Source organism: Triplophysa dalaica, chromosome 15, assembly GCF_015846415.1.
Source record: "Triplophysa dalaica isolate WHDGS20190420 chromosome 15, ASM1584641v1, whole genome shotgun sequence".
Classification (NCBI taxonomy): domain Eukaryota; kingdom Metazoa; phylum Chordata; class Actinopteri; order Cypriniformes; family Nemacheilidae; genus Triplophysa; species Triplophysa dalaica.
The window spans coordinates 56741-79335 of NC_079556.1; the positions used below are offsets into that span (position 1 = coordinate 56741).

Below are 22595 nucleotides of genomic sequence, written 5' to 3' on the forward strand. Positions count from 1 at the left end.
TACGGTAATGATGATGTCACTGACCCGTGTCCCATGTGCTGATGTTCTGTGGAGCGCTGGACTGATGTTCTAACTGCCTCTTCATTAACTGACACATGGGGACCGCACCAAGAGATCCCCGCTTCACCGGACGATACTGAGCTGTCAATCAAACACACACATCCAGACGAGGACAAAAAAACAACTAACCTTAGATCAGGAAGCATGCTGACGGAGGATCGATGAACACATATTGATAATCATATATGTCATGATGTGTGTGTGTGTGCGTGGTTTACTGGACACTGAAGAGCGATGACTGGTCTCAGGGACGGTGGCTTCCAGCGCTGGAGCAGATGCTGATTCTCTGGTCTTCTCCAGATCGGACAGAGATTTCTGATCTGTTCACAAGAGCGTCAATAAAATGTTTACTGAATTTCATCTTTACATTCTAATGTAAATGTTATTTAGCTGTGGAATGTAACTGTGAAATGTGTGTGCTGTAGAGTGATGTCACAGTGAATTTTAATTCTGATTGTTGTGACATTCCAAGATCTTTCAAGAACAACTGCTCAAACCGGAGTAAACCCACGCTAACACAGAGAAACTGTGGGCTCGGTCCAGAGATCTTCTTGCTGTGAGGCAACAATCGTTTTATTTTACTTTTTGATATTATAAAACGAAACAGGGTGTTCTTTGCAGAAGGTCTGTGTTCGTTACAAATGAGCTGATATAATATTTCATGTCCAATAATTTACTCGGTCGTGAACAGACAGTAGGTTGATATCTCTCCTCTGTTGTGGATTTGTAACAACCTGGGTGTCCATGATCACTTCCCAAAACCCCCAACACAAGCAATTAAAACACCCAAAGCAAAGCAAACGCCTGACGACTCACCTGATGACTGAGGTGGTTCTGTCACTGACTCTGTCATTTTGTCCAGTGTGTTGAAAGTGATGTCCAGATATTCTCTCTGGATGGCACTGACAGCGATCTTCCTTTCTTTGCGCTGACGCGGCACAATCTGGATCTTAAATTCAGTCTCATCGCTCTCATCGTCGGGTTTGGGTTCACTGTCTCTCTCATCCATCTCATCATTGTCCTCCTCTCGGGAAGCTCCTGTGGCTTCTTCCGCCTTTAAAGGATCCAGAGACTCCAGGGTAAAGACGAGTCTACTGTCAGGCTGCACATAAGACTCATCTAAAGACGCGTTGGGAACATGCGAGGTCTTTCTGAAAAGATCTCGCTTTTGTTTTAGGGTCATGGTGTTTTCTGGATGAGGCGTGGAGTTGGGAAGCTCCAGAGATGCTGTCGCAGGATGTCCAAGGTTCTCCAGGACTGGTGCACAGCTCCGGTTATCTCGGTCGGAGCGTTCCTCGACGCTGACCTGAACTACTGGAGACAGGTGTACCGTGCTGATAAAGGGTTCTTGGGGTTTGCTCAGGACACCGCCGGGGAGTTTGAGCGCCTCAAACAAGTCCTCGTTGCTCTCAACAATGCGCAGAGGAGGCAGAGGCTCAAACACTAGCGAGTCGCTATCAGAGAGAGAGATAATGGAGTGTTTTTCAGGTATAGACGTGCAGTCCGAGGACAGATCTATGAGGTCCGGATCCTCTTTGTCACACGGAGGTCCGGCCGGCGCGGTCAGCGGTGAGTCCGGCCCATCGGATTTATCGTCAAACGTCTCCATACAGCTGAGACGCACCTCGGGGATGATGGGCCTGACGTTGTCGTTGGGTGCGGCGGAGCCTCTTTGATCTACGGCGGAGTGTCCATTAGAAGAGTCTTTTGTGTGCCGCTGAGCTCTGTGTTGGTGTCTGGAGACAGACGAAGAAGATGATGGGTGTACCGCCGCAGGTCCCTGTAGGTCACAGCGGTCGATGCAGGACTTTCGACGGTGCTCGTCCAGATTGAAGAGAATGGAGTCTGTGTTGCTGATGTCCAGAGACTTCTGCTTGTGCATGGCCTGCAGTCTCTTTTTCTTGCTGCTGCTGAGGCAGTCGTCTCTGGCGGGATAGAGCAGAGCGTCCTGCAGCGCGCCGCCCTCCTTGTATTCGGCCAGCTCGATGTCACCTGCAAAGAGGACAGATGATGAGAGCAGAACAATCACAAACACCCTCCTGAAGACTTGAATAAGTCACTCACTCCTCTGAGCGTTCAGCTCCACGGGCTGATACTTCACCGACTTGCTGCCCCCGATTCTTTTGAGTCGAGCGAAGAAGGTCTGCGATTCCTTACTGCCTGCCCCCGTTGGAGTGTCGTGGACGTCAGATTCATCAAACACGCTGTCTTCTTCTGAACATGAAAACAAGAGCGTTCATGAATCTTTCAGGACATCAAGAGCTCTTTCTCCAGATGTGTTTCAGACGTGTACCTTTCTCTTTCTCACTATAGCGGCTGATGTTTGAGTTATCGCTGTAGAGTGGCCCGGCGGACACATGTGACCTGCAGCTGTGATACTGAGCGTTCAGTGTGTTGATGGTGATGTGGATCAGATGAAGCACCACCTCTTTACTCATGTCCATATCTCTGTACGGATACTGAAGAACACCGTTAATCAGTAAGAAAACTTAACAAAAAAAAAAAAACACTGTGAGTAGCCACTTACATGCATGTGAACACTGTGAGATTATTAGAGAATATTACATATATTATTCAACGGTCACACAGTTCCACTCATGTGCACGCTGGTTATCATGTTTGATTAGAAGAATCAAAGGACAGCAGCTTTTGTTCCACTCCACATAGATGAGTTATGACACCAGCTGTATGTCTGTGGTATGTACCTTATAAAGGATGACGAGTAAAGCTTTGAGCCACATCTGTCTGATGTGAGGTTTAAGAGCCCACAGTGAGCAGCGCGGAGGCTCCTGGAAGTTTGGCCGGAGCTGAGGACACGTGCAATACTTCAACACCTGCACCACCAGCGGCAACAGCTGCTTACCCAAACCAATGTTATAATCCATCACCTGAAGAACACAAACCCAATCAATCTTGCGATTCACACAAACACTGTCGACACCATCACTTCTCACCTGAGAGATTCCTGCAATGAAAGCGTTGAAGCAGGTGGAGGAGCGCATTTTCTGAGGGGTGATCATGAAACATCCCATCTGCTGATCGTATCCCAGCAGCACGTACAGATGCCTCTTGACCGTGTTGAAGGCTTTGGCGCTGCCGATGTCCGCCTCTGCGCTGCTTCTGTCTTTCGCCATGAACTTCATCAACACCATGATGAGCTGATGGACGGTCTGATGGTCTATACCTGCATCTTCTGCCATCAGATCTTTAATGATGGAGTCGTCCTCTGGAGAAGTGCTCTCATCTGCACATTTACACACACAGTGAGTTAGTGAGTGAGTGAGTGAGGGAGGGAGGGAGGGAGGGAGGGAGGGAGTGAGTGAGTGAGTGGGTGAGTGAGTGAGAGAGAGAGAGAGAGAGAGAGAGAGAGAGAGTGAATGAGTGGGTGAGAGAGCGAATTAGTGTGCGAGAGTGAGTGAGCGAGAGTGTGAATTAGTGAGCGAGAGAGAGAGAGAGAGAGTGAGTGAGTGAGTGAGTGAGTGGGTGAGTGAGTTAGTGAGCGAGAGTGAGTGAGTGAGTGAGAGAGAGGGAGAGAGAGAGTGGGTGAGTGAGAGAGTGAGAGAGAGAGAGAGTGGGTGAGTGAGTGAGTGAGAGAGAGAGAGAGAGAGAGAGAGAGAGAGAGAGTGGGTGAGTGAGTGAGAGAGCGAGAGTGAATGAGTGGGTGAGAGAGCGAATTAGTGTGCGAGAGTGAGCGAGAGTGTGAATTAGTGAGCGAGAGAGAGAGTGAGTGAGTGAGTGAGTGAGTGAGTGGGTGAGTGAGTGAGTTAGTTAGTGAGCGAGAGTGAGTGAGTGAGTGAGTGAGTGAGTGAGAGAGAGGGAGAGAGAGTGGGTGAGTGAGAGAGCGAGAGTGAATGAGTGTGTGAGAGAGCGAATTAGTGTGCGAGAGTGAGTGAGCGAGAGTGAGAGACTGAATTAGTGAGCGAGAGAGAGAGAGAGTGAGTGTGAATTAGTGAGCGAGAGAGAGAGAGTGAGTGGGTGAGTGAGTGAGTGAGTGAGAGAGAGAGAGAGAGAGAGAGAGAGAGAGTGAATGAGTGGGTGAGAGAGCGAATTAGTGTGCGAGAGTGAGTGAGCGAGAGTGTGAATTAGTGAGCGAGAGAGAGAGAGAGAGAGAGAGAGAGAGAGAGTGAGTGAGTGAGTGAGTGAGTGAGCGAGAGTGAGTGAGAGGGAGAGAGAGAGTGGGTGAGTGAGAGAGTGAGAGAGAGAGAGAGAGAGTGGGTGAGTGAGTGAGTGAGAGAGAGAGAGAGAGAGAGAGTGGGTGAGTGAGAGAGTGAGAGAGAGAGAGTGGGTGAGTGAGTGAGTGAGAGAGAGAGAGAGAGAGAGTGGGTGAGTGAGAGAGCGAGAGTGAATGAGTGGGTGAGAGAGCGAATTAGTGTGCGAGAGTGAGCGAGAGTGTGAATTAGTGAGCGAGAGAGAGAGAGAGTGAGTGAGTGAGTGAGTGAGTGAGTGAGTGAGTGAGTGGTGAGTTAGTGAGCGAGAGTGAGTGAGTGAGTGAGTGAGTGAGTGAGTGAGAGGGAGAGAGAGAGTGGGTGAGTGAGAGAGTGAGAGAGAGAGAGAGAGAGTGGGTGAGTGAGTGAGTGAGAGAGAGAGAGAGAGAGAGAGAGAGAGAGTGGGTGAGTGAGTGAGAGAGCGAGAGTGAATGAGTGGGTGAGAGAGCGAATTAGTGTGCGAGAGTGAGCGAGAGTGTGAATTAGTGAGCGAGAGAGAGTGAGTGAGTGAGTGAGTGGGTGAGTGAGTGAGTTAGTGAGCGAGAGTGAGTGAGTGAGTGAGAGAGAGGGAGAGAGAGTGGGTGAGTGAGAGAGCGAGAGTGAATGAGTGGGTGAGAGAGCGAATTAGTGTGCGAGAGTGAGTGAGCGAGAGACTGAATTAGTGAGCGAGAGAGAGAGAGAGTGAGTGTGAATTAGTGAGCGAGAGAGAGAGAGTGAGTGGGGGAGTGAGTGAGTGAGAGAGAGAGAGAGAGAGAGAGAGTGAATGAGTGGGTGAGAGAGCGAATTAGTGTGCGAGAGTGAGTGAGCGAGAGTGTGAATTAGTGAGCGAGAGAGAGAGAGAGAGAGAGAGAGAGAGAGAGTGAGTGAGTGAGTGGGTGAGTGGGTGAGTGAGTGAGTGAGTGAGAGAGAGAGAGTGGGTGAGTGAGAGAGCGAGAGTGAATGAGTGGGTGAGAGAGCGAATTAGTGTGCGAGAGTGAGTGAGCGAGAGTGTGAATTAGTGAGCGAGAGAGAGAGAGAGAGAGAGAGAGTGAGTGAGTGGAGTGAGTGAGTGGGTGAGTGAGTGAGTGAGTTAGTGAGCGAGAGTGAGTGAGAGAGAGAGAGAGAGTGGGTGAGTGAGAGAGCGAGAGTGAATGAGTGGGTGAGAGAGAGAATTAGTGTGCGAGAGTGAGCGAGAGTGTGAATTAGTGAGCGAGAGAGAGAGAGAGAGAGAGTGAGTGAGTGAGTGAGTGAGTGAGTGGGTGGGTGAGTGAGTGAGTGAGAGAGAGAGAGAGAGTGGGTGAGTGAGAGAGCGAGAGTGAGTGAGTGGGTGAGAGAGCGAATTAGTGTGCGAGAGTGAGTGAGCGAGAGTGTGAATTAGTGAGCGAGAGTGTGAATTAGTGAGCGAGAGAGAGAGAGAGAGAGAGAGAGTGAGTGAGTGAGTGAGTGAGTGGGAGAGTGAGTGAGTGAGAGTGAGTGAGTGAGTGAGAGAGAGAGAGAGAGAGAGAGAGAGAGAGAGAGAGTGGGTGAGTGAGAGAGCGAGAGTGAATGAGTGGGTGAGAGAGCGAATTAGTGTGCGAGAGTGAGTGAGCGAGAGTGAGAGACTGAATTAGTGAGCGAGAGAGAGAGAGAGTGAGTGGGTGAGTGAGTGAGTTAGTGAGCGAGAGTGAGTGAGTGGGTGAGAGATTGAATTAGTGTGCGAGAGTGAGAGAGTGAGTGGGTGAGTGAGAGAGTTAGTGAGCGAGAGTGAGAGAGTGGGTGAGTGAGAGAGAGTGGGTGTGTGAGTGAGAGAGTGAATTAGTGTGCGAGAGTGAGTGGGTGAGTGAGCAAGAGTGAATTAGTGAGCGAGAGAGAGAGAGAGAGTGGGTGAGTTAGCAAGAGTGAGTGAGAGAGTGAGAGATTGAATTAGTGGCCGAGAGTAAGTGGGTGAGTGAGAGAGCGAGAGAGTGATGGATGAGTGAGTGAGTGAATCAGATTATCTGATGGGTGTGTTTTACCTGTAAGGACTTTCTCAAGCATATTTCCCAGGGTGGGTGCTGACTGCTCTTGTCTTGTAAGTCTGAGAGCTAAAGGCCGAGACAAAACAAGACACAAAACTCTTATTTAGTTTGGCAGCTTCTTATTACACAGGTCTATAAAGTCCGACATTACTTTAGATGTATATACATATCTGGAATAGTTCCCTTTTAAAATGTTAAGGATCTCTTTCTTTTATTCATATAACAGCCTCCAGATGCATATATTCATACATAAATATTGTTTGATTTTTGTGTTTGTGGTTTTAAGTCATTGGTATGAATCTCCAGCATTTCTATCAATGTGTATAAGACACACAGACAATAAATAAAGACAAGAGAACACTCACACAGTTTATTACAGAGCGTTTCAGGGAGAGACAGCGTCCTCTTGGACTCAGAAGGACCCTTGACGCTGTCCCGTAAAGATCGGACGCTCTTCTGACGATTACGAGCAAAGCGAGCGCGTCTGATCTTCCACAGAGCCGCATCACTGAGGTTACCCACATTTGTCCTCACAGCAGTGATGGCTTATAGAGAAAATACAGAAATGATCCATAGATTGAGATACAAAGTGGATGCTTCACACACACACACACACACACACACAGACACACACACACACACACACACACACACACACACACATAGAGACACACACACACACACACACATAGAGAGAAACACACACAGACAACTAGAGAGAGACACACACACACACACACACACACACACATAGAGAGAAACAGACACATAGAGAGACACACACACACACAGACACACACACACACACAGAGACACACACACACACACACACACACATAGAGAGAAACACACACAGACACATAGAGAGACACACACACACACACACACAGACACACACACACACACACACACACACACAGAGACACACACACACACACACACATAGAGAGAAACACACACAGACAACTAGAGAGACACACACACACACACACACACGCAGACACACACACACACACACACACACATAGAGAGACAGTTACTCTACTCTTAAAGCAAACCCTTTATACAAACCTTTCTGCATTCTTGTGTTCAAATAAACATGATTTCCTTTTTCAAGGATTTTTCAACCCATCTGACTAATTTTTCAGGTTTTACACACACTGAGAAACAAGGTGCTACACTCACTTGTAGGGAAAGGAAAGTCTTTATTGCAGTCGAGATGGAGTTGAGCCTCCAGCGAGAGCGTCTCGAATCGATTGACGAAGAACTCCCAGCTGAGAGCAGGAATCTCATGTTTGAGAGAATGAAGCAGCAGCAGTTTGCTGAGGATGATGGGCCGGTCTCTGACCACCGTATCAAACTGAAAATCCAGACACAGACACAGACCCTGGAGGAAGACAAACACTAGCGTGTGAGCCGTGTCAGGTGATGGGATATGAGGACAGGGTTCTGGTGATGTTTCCTCACCTGCAGTGACGGACGTTTGATGGTGTCCAATAGAAGTCGAGCTCTGGTTGCCACAGCGGGGTTCACGTCCTCGATACTGGCCAGAAAACAGCAGAAGGCGTGGGCCAGAGAATATTTCAACACATGACTCTTCGTAACTGAACCGATGTCCAGAAACCGGCACAGGACCGCCACTCGCTCCACTGAAACACACAACACTTCTTTAACACTCTTTTAACATACAACATGGAAACTGATGTTAACTGACATGGATGATGCTTCTGGTGTGTTGTCACGGTGATGCTGGAGTGTTACACCAAAACATCACCACACATGAACACTTTTCATTCAGATCACCATGAGAGCCTGACTGGTAACCGCAGCAACACACAGGGGAGGGGATGTCAATTTGTGATCTGACCTGCTTGAAAGCGAATCTTCCAGTCTTTGCTGTTGAAGCTGCTGTCCACCAACCTCCAGAAGATATCAGCACCATGAGAGAGAGAGAGAGCGTGCAGGAGCTGAGGGACGGCCAGAGACGCCAGCTGACAAACCTCTGACTTTAACATACACCACAAACTGAATACACACACACACACAGAGAGAGAGAGAGAGAGAGAGTGAGAGAGACTCTGTGTTACTGGCACTTGCTCCACAACACACATGTCCATTTACATCATTCATTTACACTTTGATTCTGTTCATCTATGTTATTTGATAAATAAATGTATCATAAACTATATAAAGAGAGAGAGAGAGTTGCTGTTATTATAATGAAAGAAGACTGTAACTCAGACCTGGGAATGAGCATTTTCTCCTGTATGTAAGACAGAAATGTGGGGTGATCTTTTCTGGCGCGAATCAGACATTCACCATGTAAACACAGAATCTTCAGACAGCTCAACATGTTGAACAGAATGTCTGGCTCCTCAAACTTAGTCATCTCCTGTAACAAAACACACACTCTATGTGAAAACAGAACACAAGACTTTCTGTGTGTGAGTGAATGTGTGTGTATGTGCGTGCGTGCGTGCGAGCGTGCGTGTGTGAGTGAGTGAGTGTGGTTGTGTGTGTGTGTGTGTGTGTGTGTATGTGTTTGAGTGTGTGCATGTGTGTATTTGTATTACCTCCAGTATGGTGTAGAGCAGTTTAAGAGAAGCTGGTAGCTGAAGGTAGGAGAACTTTCTGTCCAGACTGTTTCTCAATGCTGTCAAGAAGAAAAATCATGATGAGAAAGAATAAAAGCACTGATGACATGTTGAAGATGAGGATTACAAACACAGAATGGGTTAGTCAGGGATAATAGTGGCCGATATCTAACAACAGAAGAGTGTTTCAGGCGGTGATGATAATCATACAGGTGTGAGCAGCTGTATATAGTGAATACTAAAGTAACAAATAGTCTATCTAACCCTTTGTTTGAAAGTAAGGGGTGTGCTACACAATCTTTTGGGAGAAGGTTAGCGTTAACATACACCTCATGTTTTCCAAACTACTGCAGTTTACACGCAGCTATCACACACACGGTTATAAAACATGAGAATCAATGGCTGTTGTTCACTTTTTTCTTTTCTTTTACCAAAACTGGTGGGTAATGAAAAAGAAAACATTTGGGAACCCCAGCTGTACCAAAGTCATGTATTGGGTTACATTCCTTTTAAAAACACTGACATGATTTAAATGAGCTGAGATTGACCGTATGCAATACACCTGATTTAAAATAAAACAAAGCAGAAACATTTCCATCGTGTGTGCAGTAACAATAAAATGCCCATAGTAATCTACACAAGTGTTTTGAACCTTCTCCCGATCATGAGATTGTTGTCTGGAGTATTGGGTTATGTCTTCCACTGTTCTGCAAATGATACTCAGATATATATCTCATCAAGATCGGATGATTCCTCCAGCTATCCAAATTGGCGGAGTACATTGGATGACTAGTAACGCTTTAGATTACTGCACACAATCTACCGCATAATTAAACAGAAATGACAGCGATAATAATTGTTACAATGATCGGCCTCTATTCAATTTATTTATTTATATCAATTACATTTATTTATATAGTGCTCTTCACAATATGTATTGTTCCAAAGCAGCTTTACAGGAGAAAATAACAAAATTCCCTCCTCATTTAAAATATTATTTTACATTTTTGGCAGCGGGGTAAACAAAAGCTCTTGATACCATAAAGAAGTAATTTATGCAATGACATGTTGTTTGTTTGGGTGCAGGTTTGTGATGTCATCATGAGCACATACGTGGGATTTCAGGTGAAGGATCAGGACTGTTAGGGTTTTCTGTGTCTTCTTCAGATCCTCCATTGTCTGATCTCAGAGTGAACTCCGCTTGAGGAAAAACCAAACTCTCTTCCAGACACTCGGACGGTTCCTGTGCAGAAAACAATGTTCAGATCCCATCAGTGTGTGTGTGCGCGTGTGTGTGTGTGTGTGTGTGTGTGTGCGAGAGTGTGTGTGGTGTCTCACCACCAATCGTATCTGTTGACGTGGTGTCAATCTCTGCAGCAGATCACATGCCAGCTGATAACACAGGATGCTGGACTGACACAGGTTACACTCCATGGGTTTCTCCTCTTTCTGACAGGTGTGAGACCCCCCCCACGGCGCCTGTAACACACTGTTTATAATGGACACCGTGTCCCTACCCACGCTGCCCTCCAAACCCAACAACACTCCGTCATCCTGCAGCTCCATCTGCACAACAACACACAAACACATCACTGATATACACAGTGCTGGTGTCAGATCTCAGGATGATGACATCATAACTTTATTGATATTCATCCGCTCTTTTCCATTTACATTGTATTAGACCACCATTACACCGTGTGTAAGAATCTGTAAAAACCCTTATTGTCATTTAAAAGTTCTTGATAACATTCTTGCTCTCATTGTGTTTAATGTAGCTTCCCCGTAGCTCAGTGGTATGAGCATTGCTTTAACACCACAAGGTTGTGGGTTCGATCCCAGGGGATTGCACATACCTATGTATAAATGTATGGCATAATACAATGTAAGTAAGCGTCTACCAAATGAATAAATGTAAATGAAATGTAATGGGCATCTGATTAGAAACAATAAAGTGCTTTAGTATTCTTTCAGCCTTTTTTTATAAAATACATTTGTGGATAACAACAATAATGATCCTTTAGCATAAGAAACTAATGTGACTAAAGAGCTCAGGCACAGCCTGATGGATTACAATAGCATCCAGCTGCAGAACCGCATCTCCTCCAGCAGTCTCAGAATAGCAGCCACAGAACAGAGGGGCGGAGCTTGGGATTTGCTTTTGTAAAACGCTAACCTTCATACTTTAAATAAGGCCACTTTTTAGTTTGTACGTGCATAAGTTATAGTAATACATAACAGGAGAGTAGAAATGCTTGATAAAACATTAATCTTGTGTAATAGGCTTTATGTCACGTGCAGACACTGAAAACAGGTCTCGTTGCATCCGCTTTTAAGTCTTTTGTATGCGCTTCAGACTTTGAATTCAAATATAACAGGTTATATATAAAAGCAAACAGCATGGTTTTAAAAGAAACAATCAAACATTACACAACAAATAATTAAATTAACAATTACAATTCACTCGTAGGCCCATTTTATCATTACTTTTCAAGAAAAACAATCCCACAAACGCTCAATTTTAATATTTAGCAAATAAAATGTTAAGTTAACATGTGCCATGCTTATCCGGTTGTCGATTACTAAACCCCTAACTTGCGTTCTGTAGCTGTGGTTCTGAAACCGCGGCTCTACAGCTGGATATATCTCCTGGATTATGTAATTACTTATGCCTGGATCACACAGAAGGCACTTTATGCAGTGAGAGGCACCTTTCTGCAACTGCTTTGTGTTGGCAGAGAGCGTGTTGCGTGTTGTTTATGCGCACCGGGCCTGCTGTGTCTCGTGGTTTTATGCTCTAACCTCCTTAAGTTGTAAAAAATCAACCGAGCAGAAAAACACTTGATGTCATGCACGTTTTTTTTTCAACTGTCCAATCGCATGAAGGGAGGTGATGGAACTTTCCAGTCGCTTGAAGCGTCTGGAAATCTGCAATGATGAAGGATAAACTTGTGTTGGCTGAAGCGGGTGAAGTGAGAAGGGTTAGATCAAGCGCCCTCTGCTTGTACGTTTGGGGTCTGATAATATGACAGTTAACAGCAGCTGGAGCGCTCACGCAATAATCCTTGACTGACAGGACAGCCGATGCAGTGGTTGCCTGGCAACACAATAAAAACTGCTGCTTGAGATCTTTTTAAAAAGTCAACCCTAAAAACGTTCACCTGTTTGAGGATGAGATCGAACATGAGAATGAAACAGCTCAGGTTAATCTCGTCATCGTCACAGTCCAGATCCAGAGCGCAGTTCCCCGCCGCGTGACCCAGATTCTTAAATGGACTGCAGTGTAGAGGACTGCGGAAGGGACTACGGAAGGGACTGGGAAACGGACTCAGATTATTGTGCTGCCCTCTTCTGCCGGGGTCTGACACAACACTCACCTGCAGTAACACAACACATGTGAGCTTCATCACAAGAGACCATCGGCAGTAGTTTGCCATGACAACAGTAGTTCATCCGTTCAAATGTTTGCATGTCGAGCTTGAGCCTGTGTCTTACCCTCCTGGGTCCTGCATGTCCAGAACTGTCTGTAGCCCGTGCCTTTCTCTGATTGGCCAGTTCCTTTAGTGAGTTAACACCATCAGAAAACATGCTAATGAGCAACTGCAGAGGAACCACGATATCCAGCTGAGACAGAACCTGCATAACAACACACACAACAATCATGTTGACACCGGTTCCACTGTGTCTGTGTTTATGTGCGTGTTTGTGCATGTCTCTCTGTTTATGTGTGTGTGTGTGTGTGTCAGTGTGTGTGTGTGTGAGTGAGTGAGTGAGTGAGTGAGTGAGTGAATGAGTGAGTGTGTGTGTGTGTGTGTGTGTGTGAGTGTGAGTGTGTGTGTGTGTGTGTGTGTGTGAGAGAGTGTGTGTGTGTGTGTGTGTGTGAGAGAGAGTGTGTGTGTGTGTGAGTGTGTGTGTGTGAGAGAGTGTGTGTGTGAGTGCGTGTGTGTGTGTGAGAGAGTGTGTGTGTGTGTGTGTGTGAGAGTGTGTGTGTGTGAGAGAGTGTGTGTGTGTGAGTGTGTGTGTGTGTGTGTGTGTGTGTGAGAGTGTGTGTGTGTGTGTGTGTGTGAGTGTGTGTGTGTGTTTGTGTGAGTGTGTGTGTGTGTGAGTGTGTGTGTGTGTGTGTGTGTGTGTGTGTGTGTGTGTGTGTGTGTGTGTGTGTGTGTGTGTGTGTGTGTGTGTGTGAGTGTGTGTGTGTGAGAGAGTGTGTGTATGTGTGTGCGCCCTCACGTGAAGCCAGAGCAGAGCTTGTTCTTGTACAGACGCTGGATATCCAGTGAATCTGCAGCTGATAAATCCAAACATCTCCTCCATGGAAAAGGGCAGCGGACACAATTCTATGTCAAACATTTTACTGCAAAGAGAATCGACACAAACCCACAAATCACAAACTGAAGGTCACAAACATCAAATCTGAATAGTTGATCTAAATAAGATGATCAAGCCTTCGAGTTTAGAAACAATAACAGGAATCACACACACACACACACGAGATCTAAGATCATTAATGTAAATCTCTTCACCAGAACACACATGTGTTTAAAGCAGGTGTCATAGCGATGAGCAATGACCACAAAGATCACCTTAGAACCTCTCTGAACTCCTTCAGCTGATGGTCGGGTACCTCCGTGCGGATGGCCTCTAACCACTCGGGCATGAAACACTCCCACAGCGGCTGACTGATGACGTTATAAGGAATCAAACACAGAATGCGGTTCAATCCTTCCTTCAGTTGTGTTACTGTAGTGCAGGACTTATCCCAGTAACCCCCCACCTACACACACACACACATAGAGTCAGAACACAAAGACAACACACGGAGCGTGTCAATGGTTGTAACATGTCTTTTTACTCACTCTGGCAAACTCAACCGGTTTGGGTAGCAGACACATGACCATGACATCGAAGCGCACGTCACAAACCGTCTTCAACCACTTGGTGACAAACTGAGGTTTGAGTTTCTCCACCAGACTGCCCACCTCATCGTCCATCATGTAAGCCGTGGAGTGAAACCACTGGAAGACCATGCTGACCAACCGCGCCAGACTCTCTGTGGGCGTGTTCTCACTGGGCGTACACAGACTCACCTGAGGAAGCCGTCATGAGGGATAGTTAGTTCATTCAGTCCTAGAAATCTTCTTCTATTTAAAACTTGTGTTGTTTTACTAGAGTGTGCACTTTTGACATCTGAGCTCACAGCACAAAATCTGGCTTCATTGATATTGAACGAATGAAAAGACAACATGAAAAACTTTGGACGGTAACTTGACAGAGAGAGAAACATTCTCCCTCCATCAGGAGTTTATGTTCATGAAGCTGCTCACCAGAAACCAGATGCCAAACTGACTGAGTAATCTCTGGTCGTGCTGGTCATCCTCTTTGTTGTCAAACTCCAGGTTGTCAAGGGAATGATGGGATGTAGACAAGCCCATCTGACGACGTCTGTTCAGCTCAAACTCTCGCTGTTCTGCGTGGATCTCAGCCTCTTTCAACAGACTGTAGTGACACACATTCAACTGATGGATCTACATCTGTACTGACAACACGCATACTGTGAAACATTCCTGAGATCACATCAACACACGCTTCTGTCAAATGAGTCTACCATCTGATGATTAAGTTGATGATCAATCGGTTTTGAATTGATGATCGATCAGTTTACAATCGATCACTCTTGAGTTGATTATTGATGAGTTGATGCGTGAGAGTGCAGTGAGGTATCAGTACCTGATCACAGCCTCCACAGTGCACACCAGCTCCTCTGCTCCACACTCTCTTGTGTTGATGGGCGGGGGAGACGTCTGGTACAGATGAGTCTCTGCTGATGCCCCCACCTCACTGCTGTGGTGGTTGACATGGCAACGTTTGCAATAGCGCACAGGCCGGTTGCCATGGCGACCACAGCAGCCAGCTGAGAAGCAGGTGACGACGGCCCGCCGGACATGAGAGCTGCAATTCTGTCCCACAGACCCAGAGAGAGAAAGAGAGACATTTGATAAATGAATAAAAGCGAAGGATGAGTGAAGCGCTGATCGTGACGTGAGTCAGAGATGATAAATGACAGCAAACACACGTGAGAAGCAGAAGAAAGACTTTGATTGAAATATGTTCGAATTATGAAGAGAAAGATTCTCAAACTCACTTTTATTTCAGGCAAAATATCGTAAGACTGCCTTAGCTCTGCTAAACACCTCAAACATGGTATTTTCAAGAAAACTATTTGAATATGCAGAAGGGCCATGTTTACAGTTCAGTGAAGAGAAAGAGAAGAAAGAGAATCATCTGATCAGTGAACGTCAGAGAGCTGGAGCACCAGCTGTTCAGATGACAAACACATTTAGATTTAGTTGGATCAGAGAGATAGGGAGACCCCAACCCATCTTACACAGAATTTGTTTTAAATTGGATTAAACAATTTGTTTGTATTTTTAATGCTAAACTTGCGTTATAATATTAATTAAGTTTTCCTGTAGCTCAGCAGTAAGAGCATTGCATTGACAACTCAAGGTTGTGTGTTTGATCCCAGGGGATTGCACATACCTAAGTATAAATGTATAGGATAATGCAATGTACAAGCGGGGAAAATAAGTATTTGACACATCAGCATTTTTATCAGTAAGGGGATTTCTAAGTGGGCTATTGACACAAAATTTCCACCAGATGCAGCCATCAAGCCAAATATTGAATATGTACAAATAAATCAGAACAGTTAAGTATACAAGTTCAGTCATAATAAATAAAGTGAAAAACACAGGGAATAAGTATTGAACACATGAAGGTAACTAGGTGCAAAATGACATATAAAGCCATGAGATCACCTGAAATCTGTCAGTATTGAGAGAGAAACCCTGCCCCCTATCAGTACTAATTGATATCAGCTGCTTTAGTCCTAATTGATGGCCTATAAAGGTTTCTGTTTAACTAGGAGGCACACAGGAAAGACTTCATGATGGGTAAAAGCAAAGAACTCTCTGTAGATCTTCGTAATCTTATCATTGAAAAGTATTTTGATTGGAATGGTTATAGGCGCATTTCCAGAATGCTGAATGTTCCTGCGAGCACTGTGGAGGCCATTATCCGGAGCTGGATAAAGCATTAGTTCACCATTAACCGGCCACGATCAGGTATTCCACGTAAGATCCCTGTCCGAGGAGTCCAAAGAATAATCCGGAGAGTTCTCCAAGAGCCAAGAACCATTGCTGAACAAAAAGCATGTTGAGGCTCGGTTAAAGTTTGCGAAAGAGCATTTGGAGAAGCATGTGGATTATTGGGAGACTATAGTATGGTCAGATGAAAGCAAAATTGAACTTTTTGGCAGTCATTCTACACACCATGTTTGGATAAGAATTGGCACTGCCCACCACCCCAAGAACACCATACCAACAGTTAAGTTTGGGGGTGGATATTTCAGCAAGGGGTACTGGCAGACTTCATATTATTGAAGGCAGGATGAATGGAGAAATGTACCAGGACATTCTGGATAAAAATCTGCTGCCATCTACCAGAAAGCTGAAAATGAAAAGAGGGTGGACATTTCAGCAAGACAATGGTCCCAAACACAAGGCCAAGGACACAATGAAGTGGTTTCAAAGAAAGAAAATCAAGCTGCTTGAATGGCCCAGTCAATCACCTGACCTAAATCCCATAGAAAATCTTTGGAGAGAACTGAAGATCAAAGTTCATAAAAGAGCCCCAAGGAACCTTCAAGATTTAAAGACCATTTGTGTGGAAGAATGGGCCAGAATCACTCCCGAGCAATGCAGACGACTGGTCTCTCCATACAAGAGGCGTCTAGAAGCTGTAATCACCAACAAAGGCTTTTCTACAAAGTATTAAATAAAGTGTGTTCAATACTTATTCCCTGTGTCATTTCACTTTATTGCGACTGGACTTTATTATGACTGAACTTGTATACTTAAATGTTCTGCTTTCTTTGTATGAATTCAATATTTGGCTTGATGGCTACATCTGCTGGAAATTTTGAGTCAATAGCCCACTTAGAAATCACCTTACTGATAAAAATGCTGATGTGTCAAAAGTTATTTTCCCTGCTAGTTGCTTTGGATAAAAGCGTCTGCCAAATGCGTAAATATAAATGTATATATATATAAATGTAAATGTGACCACAGGCACAGAGCAAAACAAACACAGCACAAGTTCATCCAATTTACATATTATTTAAAACAATTCTTTAGGTTGGCTGAGCCGGTTTGTTTGTTTGCTTGTTGAAGAACTAGAAGTCATCATACGAGCAGAACAGAACATCAGAAACACACACTGAGCTGTTTACATCAGGGTTATTCTAATCTTCACTTCTGAGGTCACATCCACATGAGCTTTCCCTATCCAGTTGTGTTTTTCCTTTTCACGGTGTCGTCTCATGAAATATCTGTGCACACACCAAACCGCTAAACGACTGAAAATGATTTAGTATACACAACAGATCAGAATGTGATCACTAAACCAGAAAATCACTAAACACTAAACCAGAGAAGAAGATTTAGAGCGTTCGCAAGTGTGACGTGTTCAGATCGACCCACTCTGGTGTCATGGTTCTGCCACGTCTTGTAAGGTTTTCTAGTCTTGGGGCAGGATCATGACAGTATGATGTGTTTTGTGTGGAGAGAAAGACATTATCGGTCCTGACGAAATGTGTGTTTTTCTCTGGTCTCGTTAGGGTTAGGGTTAAGGTATGTCCCCGCCCTCTCGTTACCTAATTATCTTGTTATGGTTTCATGCCCCTTACCTGTTCCCTGCTTGATTTACTTCCTTATTTAATGCCCTTGTATTTTCTGTCCTGTGCTTGTTCATTTTGCAAACCAGCACAGGACAGTGTTTTGAGAATCTAGTTGAAGAATCTAATCTAGTCGCTTCTAGTCAATTCTGTGTTTTGAGAATCAACTAGAAGCATCGATGAGGGGAAACCAAAGACATTGAGAGTGTTTCCAGATACTGATGGAGACGTGAAAGTTTCATGCACAGACACAAGAATAAAATCATATCATGACAGCGATCGCTGCTGAAGCTCAGATGGGAGTGACAGGTCACTGATATCCAATCACTTCTGAGATGAACAAACACACATGGGCAAACACACACCAACACAATAACACGAGGGAGTTTCCTCACACCAATCTTACCTTCTTCTGACATATAGCAGAAATTTCAGCTGTGAAAATCAAGTGATGTGAGGTTTTGTTAAAGTATGACACAACAAACAAAGTAGCATGTCAGTCTTTGGAAGAACAATGAAACTTGATCATTATAGGAGTTGTATTTGGCCTCACATCTCTCTCTCTCTCAGACTCTACAACAATAAACACTACTGTATATTCACAGAGCAGCTAATGTACAATCTTATATATATATTACACATGATTATTTATAAAAAACACAACATTATCTCAGACACAACAACTGTCTCTTGTTACTACGTGTTGATATCTCACTTGAACACAAGTCATTTATTTACAGCACATCACTCTTAAAAGAACAATTGTAGTTTTGTGTATGTTTTGTGTTAAGTGTTGTGAGGTGGATTGTGGGATTGACAGCATGTTTGAGAAAGCGACTCATCAGAACTGAAGCTCTCTGACAGATGCAGTAATAAAGTGAATCCAGTTTTTATAATCCTGATTCACACTCAAATGTAAATTGGGTTACAGCTTGGTTCTAAGGCAATGTTATTGATTTTGTGTTTAATGACGTCTGCATGTTTGTGTGTCGTTCTGATATTCAGACATGATGAGGATGTGTTCCACTGACCTTGTGGTAAAAGCACATCGACAAGCCACTCGGCATGATCACTGTGAAACAACACACACACACACACACACACATTGATTTCATCAGCCTAATGGTTTTAATGCTGTTATTTCCCCAGCAGCTGGCAGAATAACAGCGACAGCAGTGGTGTTTATCATTGTGTGCTAAAAGATGAGATTATTTTGAAGTGAATTCAGTTTAGTTAAAGGTGCTCAGACACAGAGTTATTATTACTGAGAAATGGTTGGAAAGTAACCCAGTACTACATATTGTACTACTTATGTTGGTTGTTTGTTCATAGTGAAAGATGAACCATTTCAAAGCGTTTATTATTCTATTCGCATGTCAGTAGATAACATCCAAGAGAAAGAAAGACGTTAATAAAGAGTTTCAGAGGTTTACTAAACGCCACCACTGCTGCTGCCATAATCTAACCGGCTAACAAACTCTCTGTTTGATTTGATGTAGAGACACGTACCCAGCTAACCTCTGACTGCATTCTTCACAGATGTATAGAGGAGGCGGTTTGTCACCCAGAGCGACCGAGAGCGTTGGATCGATACACATCTGAACACACACAAGAGATACAGGGTCACACTCATACAAGTGCTACAAAATACACCTGAGACAAGCATTCACTTCTGTGAAAAAACACTTAAATATCTCCCTATTAATAAAGGGTTAATATATATATATATACAATCATGTTTTGTGATACGTCTTTAATGGCTGGAATACACTACAAGACTTTAAAAATCTGAACAGACTTTATTAAAGATCAGATCATATTAGATGTCTTGTGGATGTCTTGTGATCTTGAAAGAATTCATGTAAGGAAGTGATTTTAGGAATTAGATCTTATTGTGTTTAGCACACAAAGCACACAAAAACACTAAGAAAGCAACACACAAAAACCAAGAAAGCAACACACACAAATAAACATCAGAAAGCAACACACAAAAACTAAGAAAGCAACACACAAAAAAAAACTAAGAAAGCAACACACACAAAAAACTAAGAAAGCAACACACACAAAAAACTAAGAAAGCAACACACACAAAAAAACTAAGAAAGCAACACACAAAAACCAAGAAAGCAACACACACAAAAAAAACATCAGAAAGCAACACACAAAAACTAAGAAAGCAACACACACAAAAAACTAAGAAAGCAACACACACAAAAACACTAAGAAAGCAACACACAAAAAACCAAGAAAGCAACACACACAAAAAAACATCAGAAAGCAACACACAAAAACTAAGAAAGCAACACACAAAAAAAACCAAGAAAGCAACACACACAAAAAAAACTAAGAAAGCAACACACAAAAACTAAGAAAGCAACACACAAAAAAAAACTAAGAAAGCAACACACACAAAAAACTAAGAAAGCAACACACACAAAAAACTAAGAAAGCAACACACACAAAAAACTAAGAAAGCAACACACACAAAAAACTAAGAAAGCAACACACACAAAAGAACATCAGAAAGCAACACACAAAAACTAAGAAAGCAACACACAAAAAAAAACTAAGAAAGCAACACACACAAAAAACTAAGAAAGCAACACACACAAAAAACTAAGAAAGCAACACACACAAAAAGCTAAGAAAGCAACACACACAAAAAAACTAAGAAAGCAACACACAAAAACTAAGAAAGCAACACACACAAAAAAACTAAGAAAGCAACACACAAAAAACTAAGAAAGCAACACACACAAAAAAACTAAGAAAGCAACACACACAAAAAAACTAAGAAAGCAACACACACAAAAAAACTAAGAAAGCAGCACACACAAAAAACCAAGAACGCAACAAACACAAAAAAACTAAGAAAGCAACATACAAAAACTAAGAAAGCAACACACACAAAAAACTAAGAAAAGCAACACACAAAAACTAAGAAAGCAACACACACAAAAAACCAAGAAAGCAACACACAAAAACTAAGAAAGCAACACACACAAAAAAACTAAGAAAGCAACACACACAAAAAAACTAAGAAAGCATCACACAAAAACTAAGAAAGCAACACACACAAAAAAACTAAGAAAGCAACACACAAAAACTAAGAAAGCAACACACACAAAAAAACTAAGAAAGCAACACACAAAAAACTAAGAAAGCAACACACACAAAAAAACTAAGAAAGCAACACACACAAAAAAACTAAGAAAGCAACACACACAAAAAAACCAAGAAAGCAACACACACAAAAAAACTAAGAAAGCAACACACACAAAAAACTAAGAAAGCAACACACACAAAAAAACCAAGAAAGCAACACACAAAAACTAAGAAAGCAACACACACAAAAAAACTAAGAAAGCAACACACACAAAAAAACTAAGAAAGCAACACACACAAAAAACTAAGAAAGCAACAAACACAAAAAAACTAAGAAAGCAACACACAAAAACTAAGAAAGCAACACACACAAAAAAACTAAGAAAGCAACACACACAAAAAAACTAAGAAAGCAACACACACACAAAAACTAAGAAAGCAACACACACAAAAAAACTAAGAAAGCAGCACACACAAAAAACCAAGAAAGCAACAAACACAAAAAAGCTAAGAAAGCAACACACAAAAACTAAGAAAGCAACACACACAAAAAACTAAGAAAAGCAACACACAAAAACTAAGAAAGCAACACACACAAAAAAACAAGAAAGCAACACACAAAAACTAAGAAAGCAACACACAAAAACTAAGAAAGCAACACACACAAAAAAACTAAGAAAGCAACACACAAAAACTAAGAAAGCAACACACACAAAAAACTATGAAAGCAACACAAAAAAACTAAGAAAGCAACACACACAAAAAAACTATAAAAGCAACACACACACAAAAAAAACTAAGAAAGCAACACACAAAAACTAAGAAAGCAACACACAAAAACTAAGAAAGCAACACACAAAAAACTAAGAAAGCAACACACACAAAAAAACTATAAAAGCAACACACACACAAAAAAAACTAAGAAAGCAACACACAAAAACTAAGAAAGCAACACACAAAAACTAAGAAAGCAACACACAAAAAACTAAGAAAGCAACACACACAAAAAAACTCAGAAAGCAACACACAAAAAACTAAGAAAGCAACACACACAAAAAAACTAAAAAAGCACCACACACAAAAACTAAGAAAGCAACACACACAAAAAACTAAGAAAGCAACACACACAAAAAAACTTAGAAAGCAACACACAAAAACTTAGAAAGCAACACACAAAAACTAAGAAAGCAACACACACAAAATAAATAAGAAAGCAACACACAAAAACTAAGAAAGCAACACACAAAAACTAAGAAAGCAACACACAAAAAACTAAGAAAGGAACACACACAAAAAAACTAAGAGAGCAACACACACAAAACTAAGAAAGCAACACACACAAAAAACTTAGAAAGCAACACACACAAAATAAATAAGAAAACAACACACAAAAACTAAGAAAGCAACACACACAAAAAACTAAGAAAGCTATACACACAAAAAAAACTAAGAAAGCAACACCCACAAAAAACAAAGAAAGCAACACACAAAAACAACAAAGAAAGCAACACACAAAGAAAGCAACACACACAAAAACAACAAAGAAAGCAACACACAAGGAGGTGAAGAGATACAGTACCTTTACAGCAGGTTTGTTAATGGAGTTCTGGCACTCAATGTGTTGACAGTGAATAGGGTTCCAGGCTGAACAAACACAAATAATCATAATAATAATAAGTGTGTGAATTTGATGAGGAGACAACTGAAGTCTAAGTGTGTGTCACTCACTCACCCGTGTACTGAAGTCCTCTGTACTCACTGATGGCACCTGGAGGCTTCAGGTTGGGCCAATAATGAAAGAGCATTTGAACAGTGGGAGGTTTGACTTGTGATGGCCCATAAGATATGACATACAGGAGATCCTTTTAAAAACACAGTGATGTAACAATTAGCATGAATGACTTTAGTTAGCATTTAGTAAAGC

General features: G+C 42.9%; 1 protein-coding gene across 1 annotated transcript in view; it reads right to left on the reverse strand.

Moving 5' to 3' along the window:
- Positions 1-22595, reverse strand: part of LOC130436819 (protein unc-79 homolog) — a 38382-nt gene that overhangs the window by 5378 nt on the left and 10409 nt on the right. The window contains exons 7-34 of the mRNA XM_056767788.1: positions 22404-22533; positions 22251-22315; positions 19076-19164; positions 18598-18638; positions 17973-18001; positions 14560-14789; positions 14157-14328; positions 13689-13919; positions 13416-13606; positions 13063-13186; positions 12331-12471; positions 11997-12212; positions 10174-10401; positions 9949-10078; positions 8815-8894; positions 8485-8633; positions 8109-8266; positions 7709-7890; positions 7427-7628; positions 6607-6786; positions 6239-6307; positions 3015-3304; positions 2766-2948; positions 2354-2519; positions 2125-2274; positions 877-2052; positions 279-380; positions 25-141 (exon numbers count right to left, since the gene is read on the reverse strand). Coding sequence (XP_056623766.1) covers positions 25-141; positions 279-380; positions 877-2052; positions 2125-2274; positions 2354-2519; positions 2766-2948; positions 3015-3304; positions 6239-6307; positions 6607-6786; positions 7427-7628; positions 7709-7890; positions 8109-8266; positions 8485-8633; positions 8815-8894; positions 9949-10078; positions 10174-10401; positions 11997-12212; positions 12331-12471; positions 13063-13186; positions 13416-13606; positions 13689-13919; positions 14157-14328; positions 14560-14789; positions 17973-18001; positions 18598-18638; positions 19076-19164; positions 22251-22315; positions 22404-22533 — 5221 coding nt within the window. The remainder of the gene's footprint in view (positions 1-24; positions 142-278; positions 381-876; positions 2053-2124; positions 2275-2353; positions 2520-2765; positions 2949-3014; positions 3305-6238; positions 6308-6606; positions 6787-7426; positions 7629-7708; positions 7891-8108; positions 8267-8484; positions 8634-8814; positions 8895-9948; positions 10079-10173; positions 10402-11996; positions 12213-12330; positions 12472-13062; positions 13187-13415; positions 13607-13688; positions 13920-14156; positions 14329-14559; positions 14790-17972; positions 18002-18597; positions 18639-19075; positions 19165-22250; positions 22316-22403; positions 22534-22595) is intronic.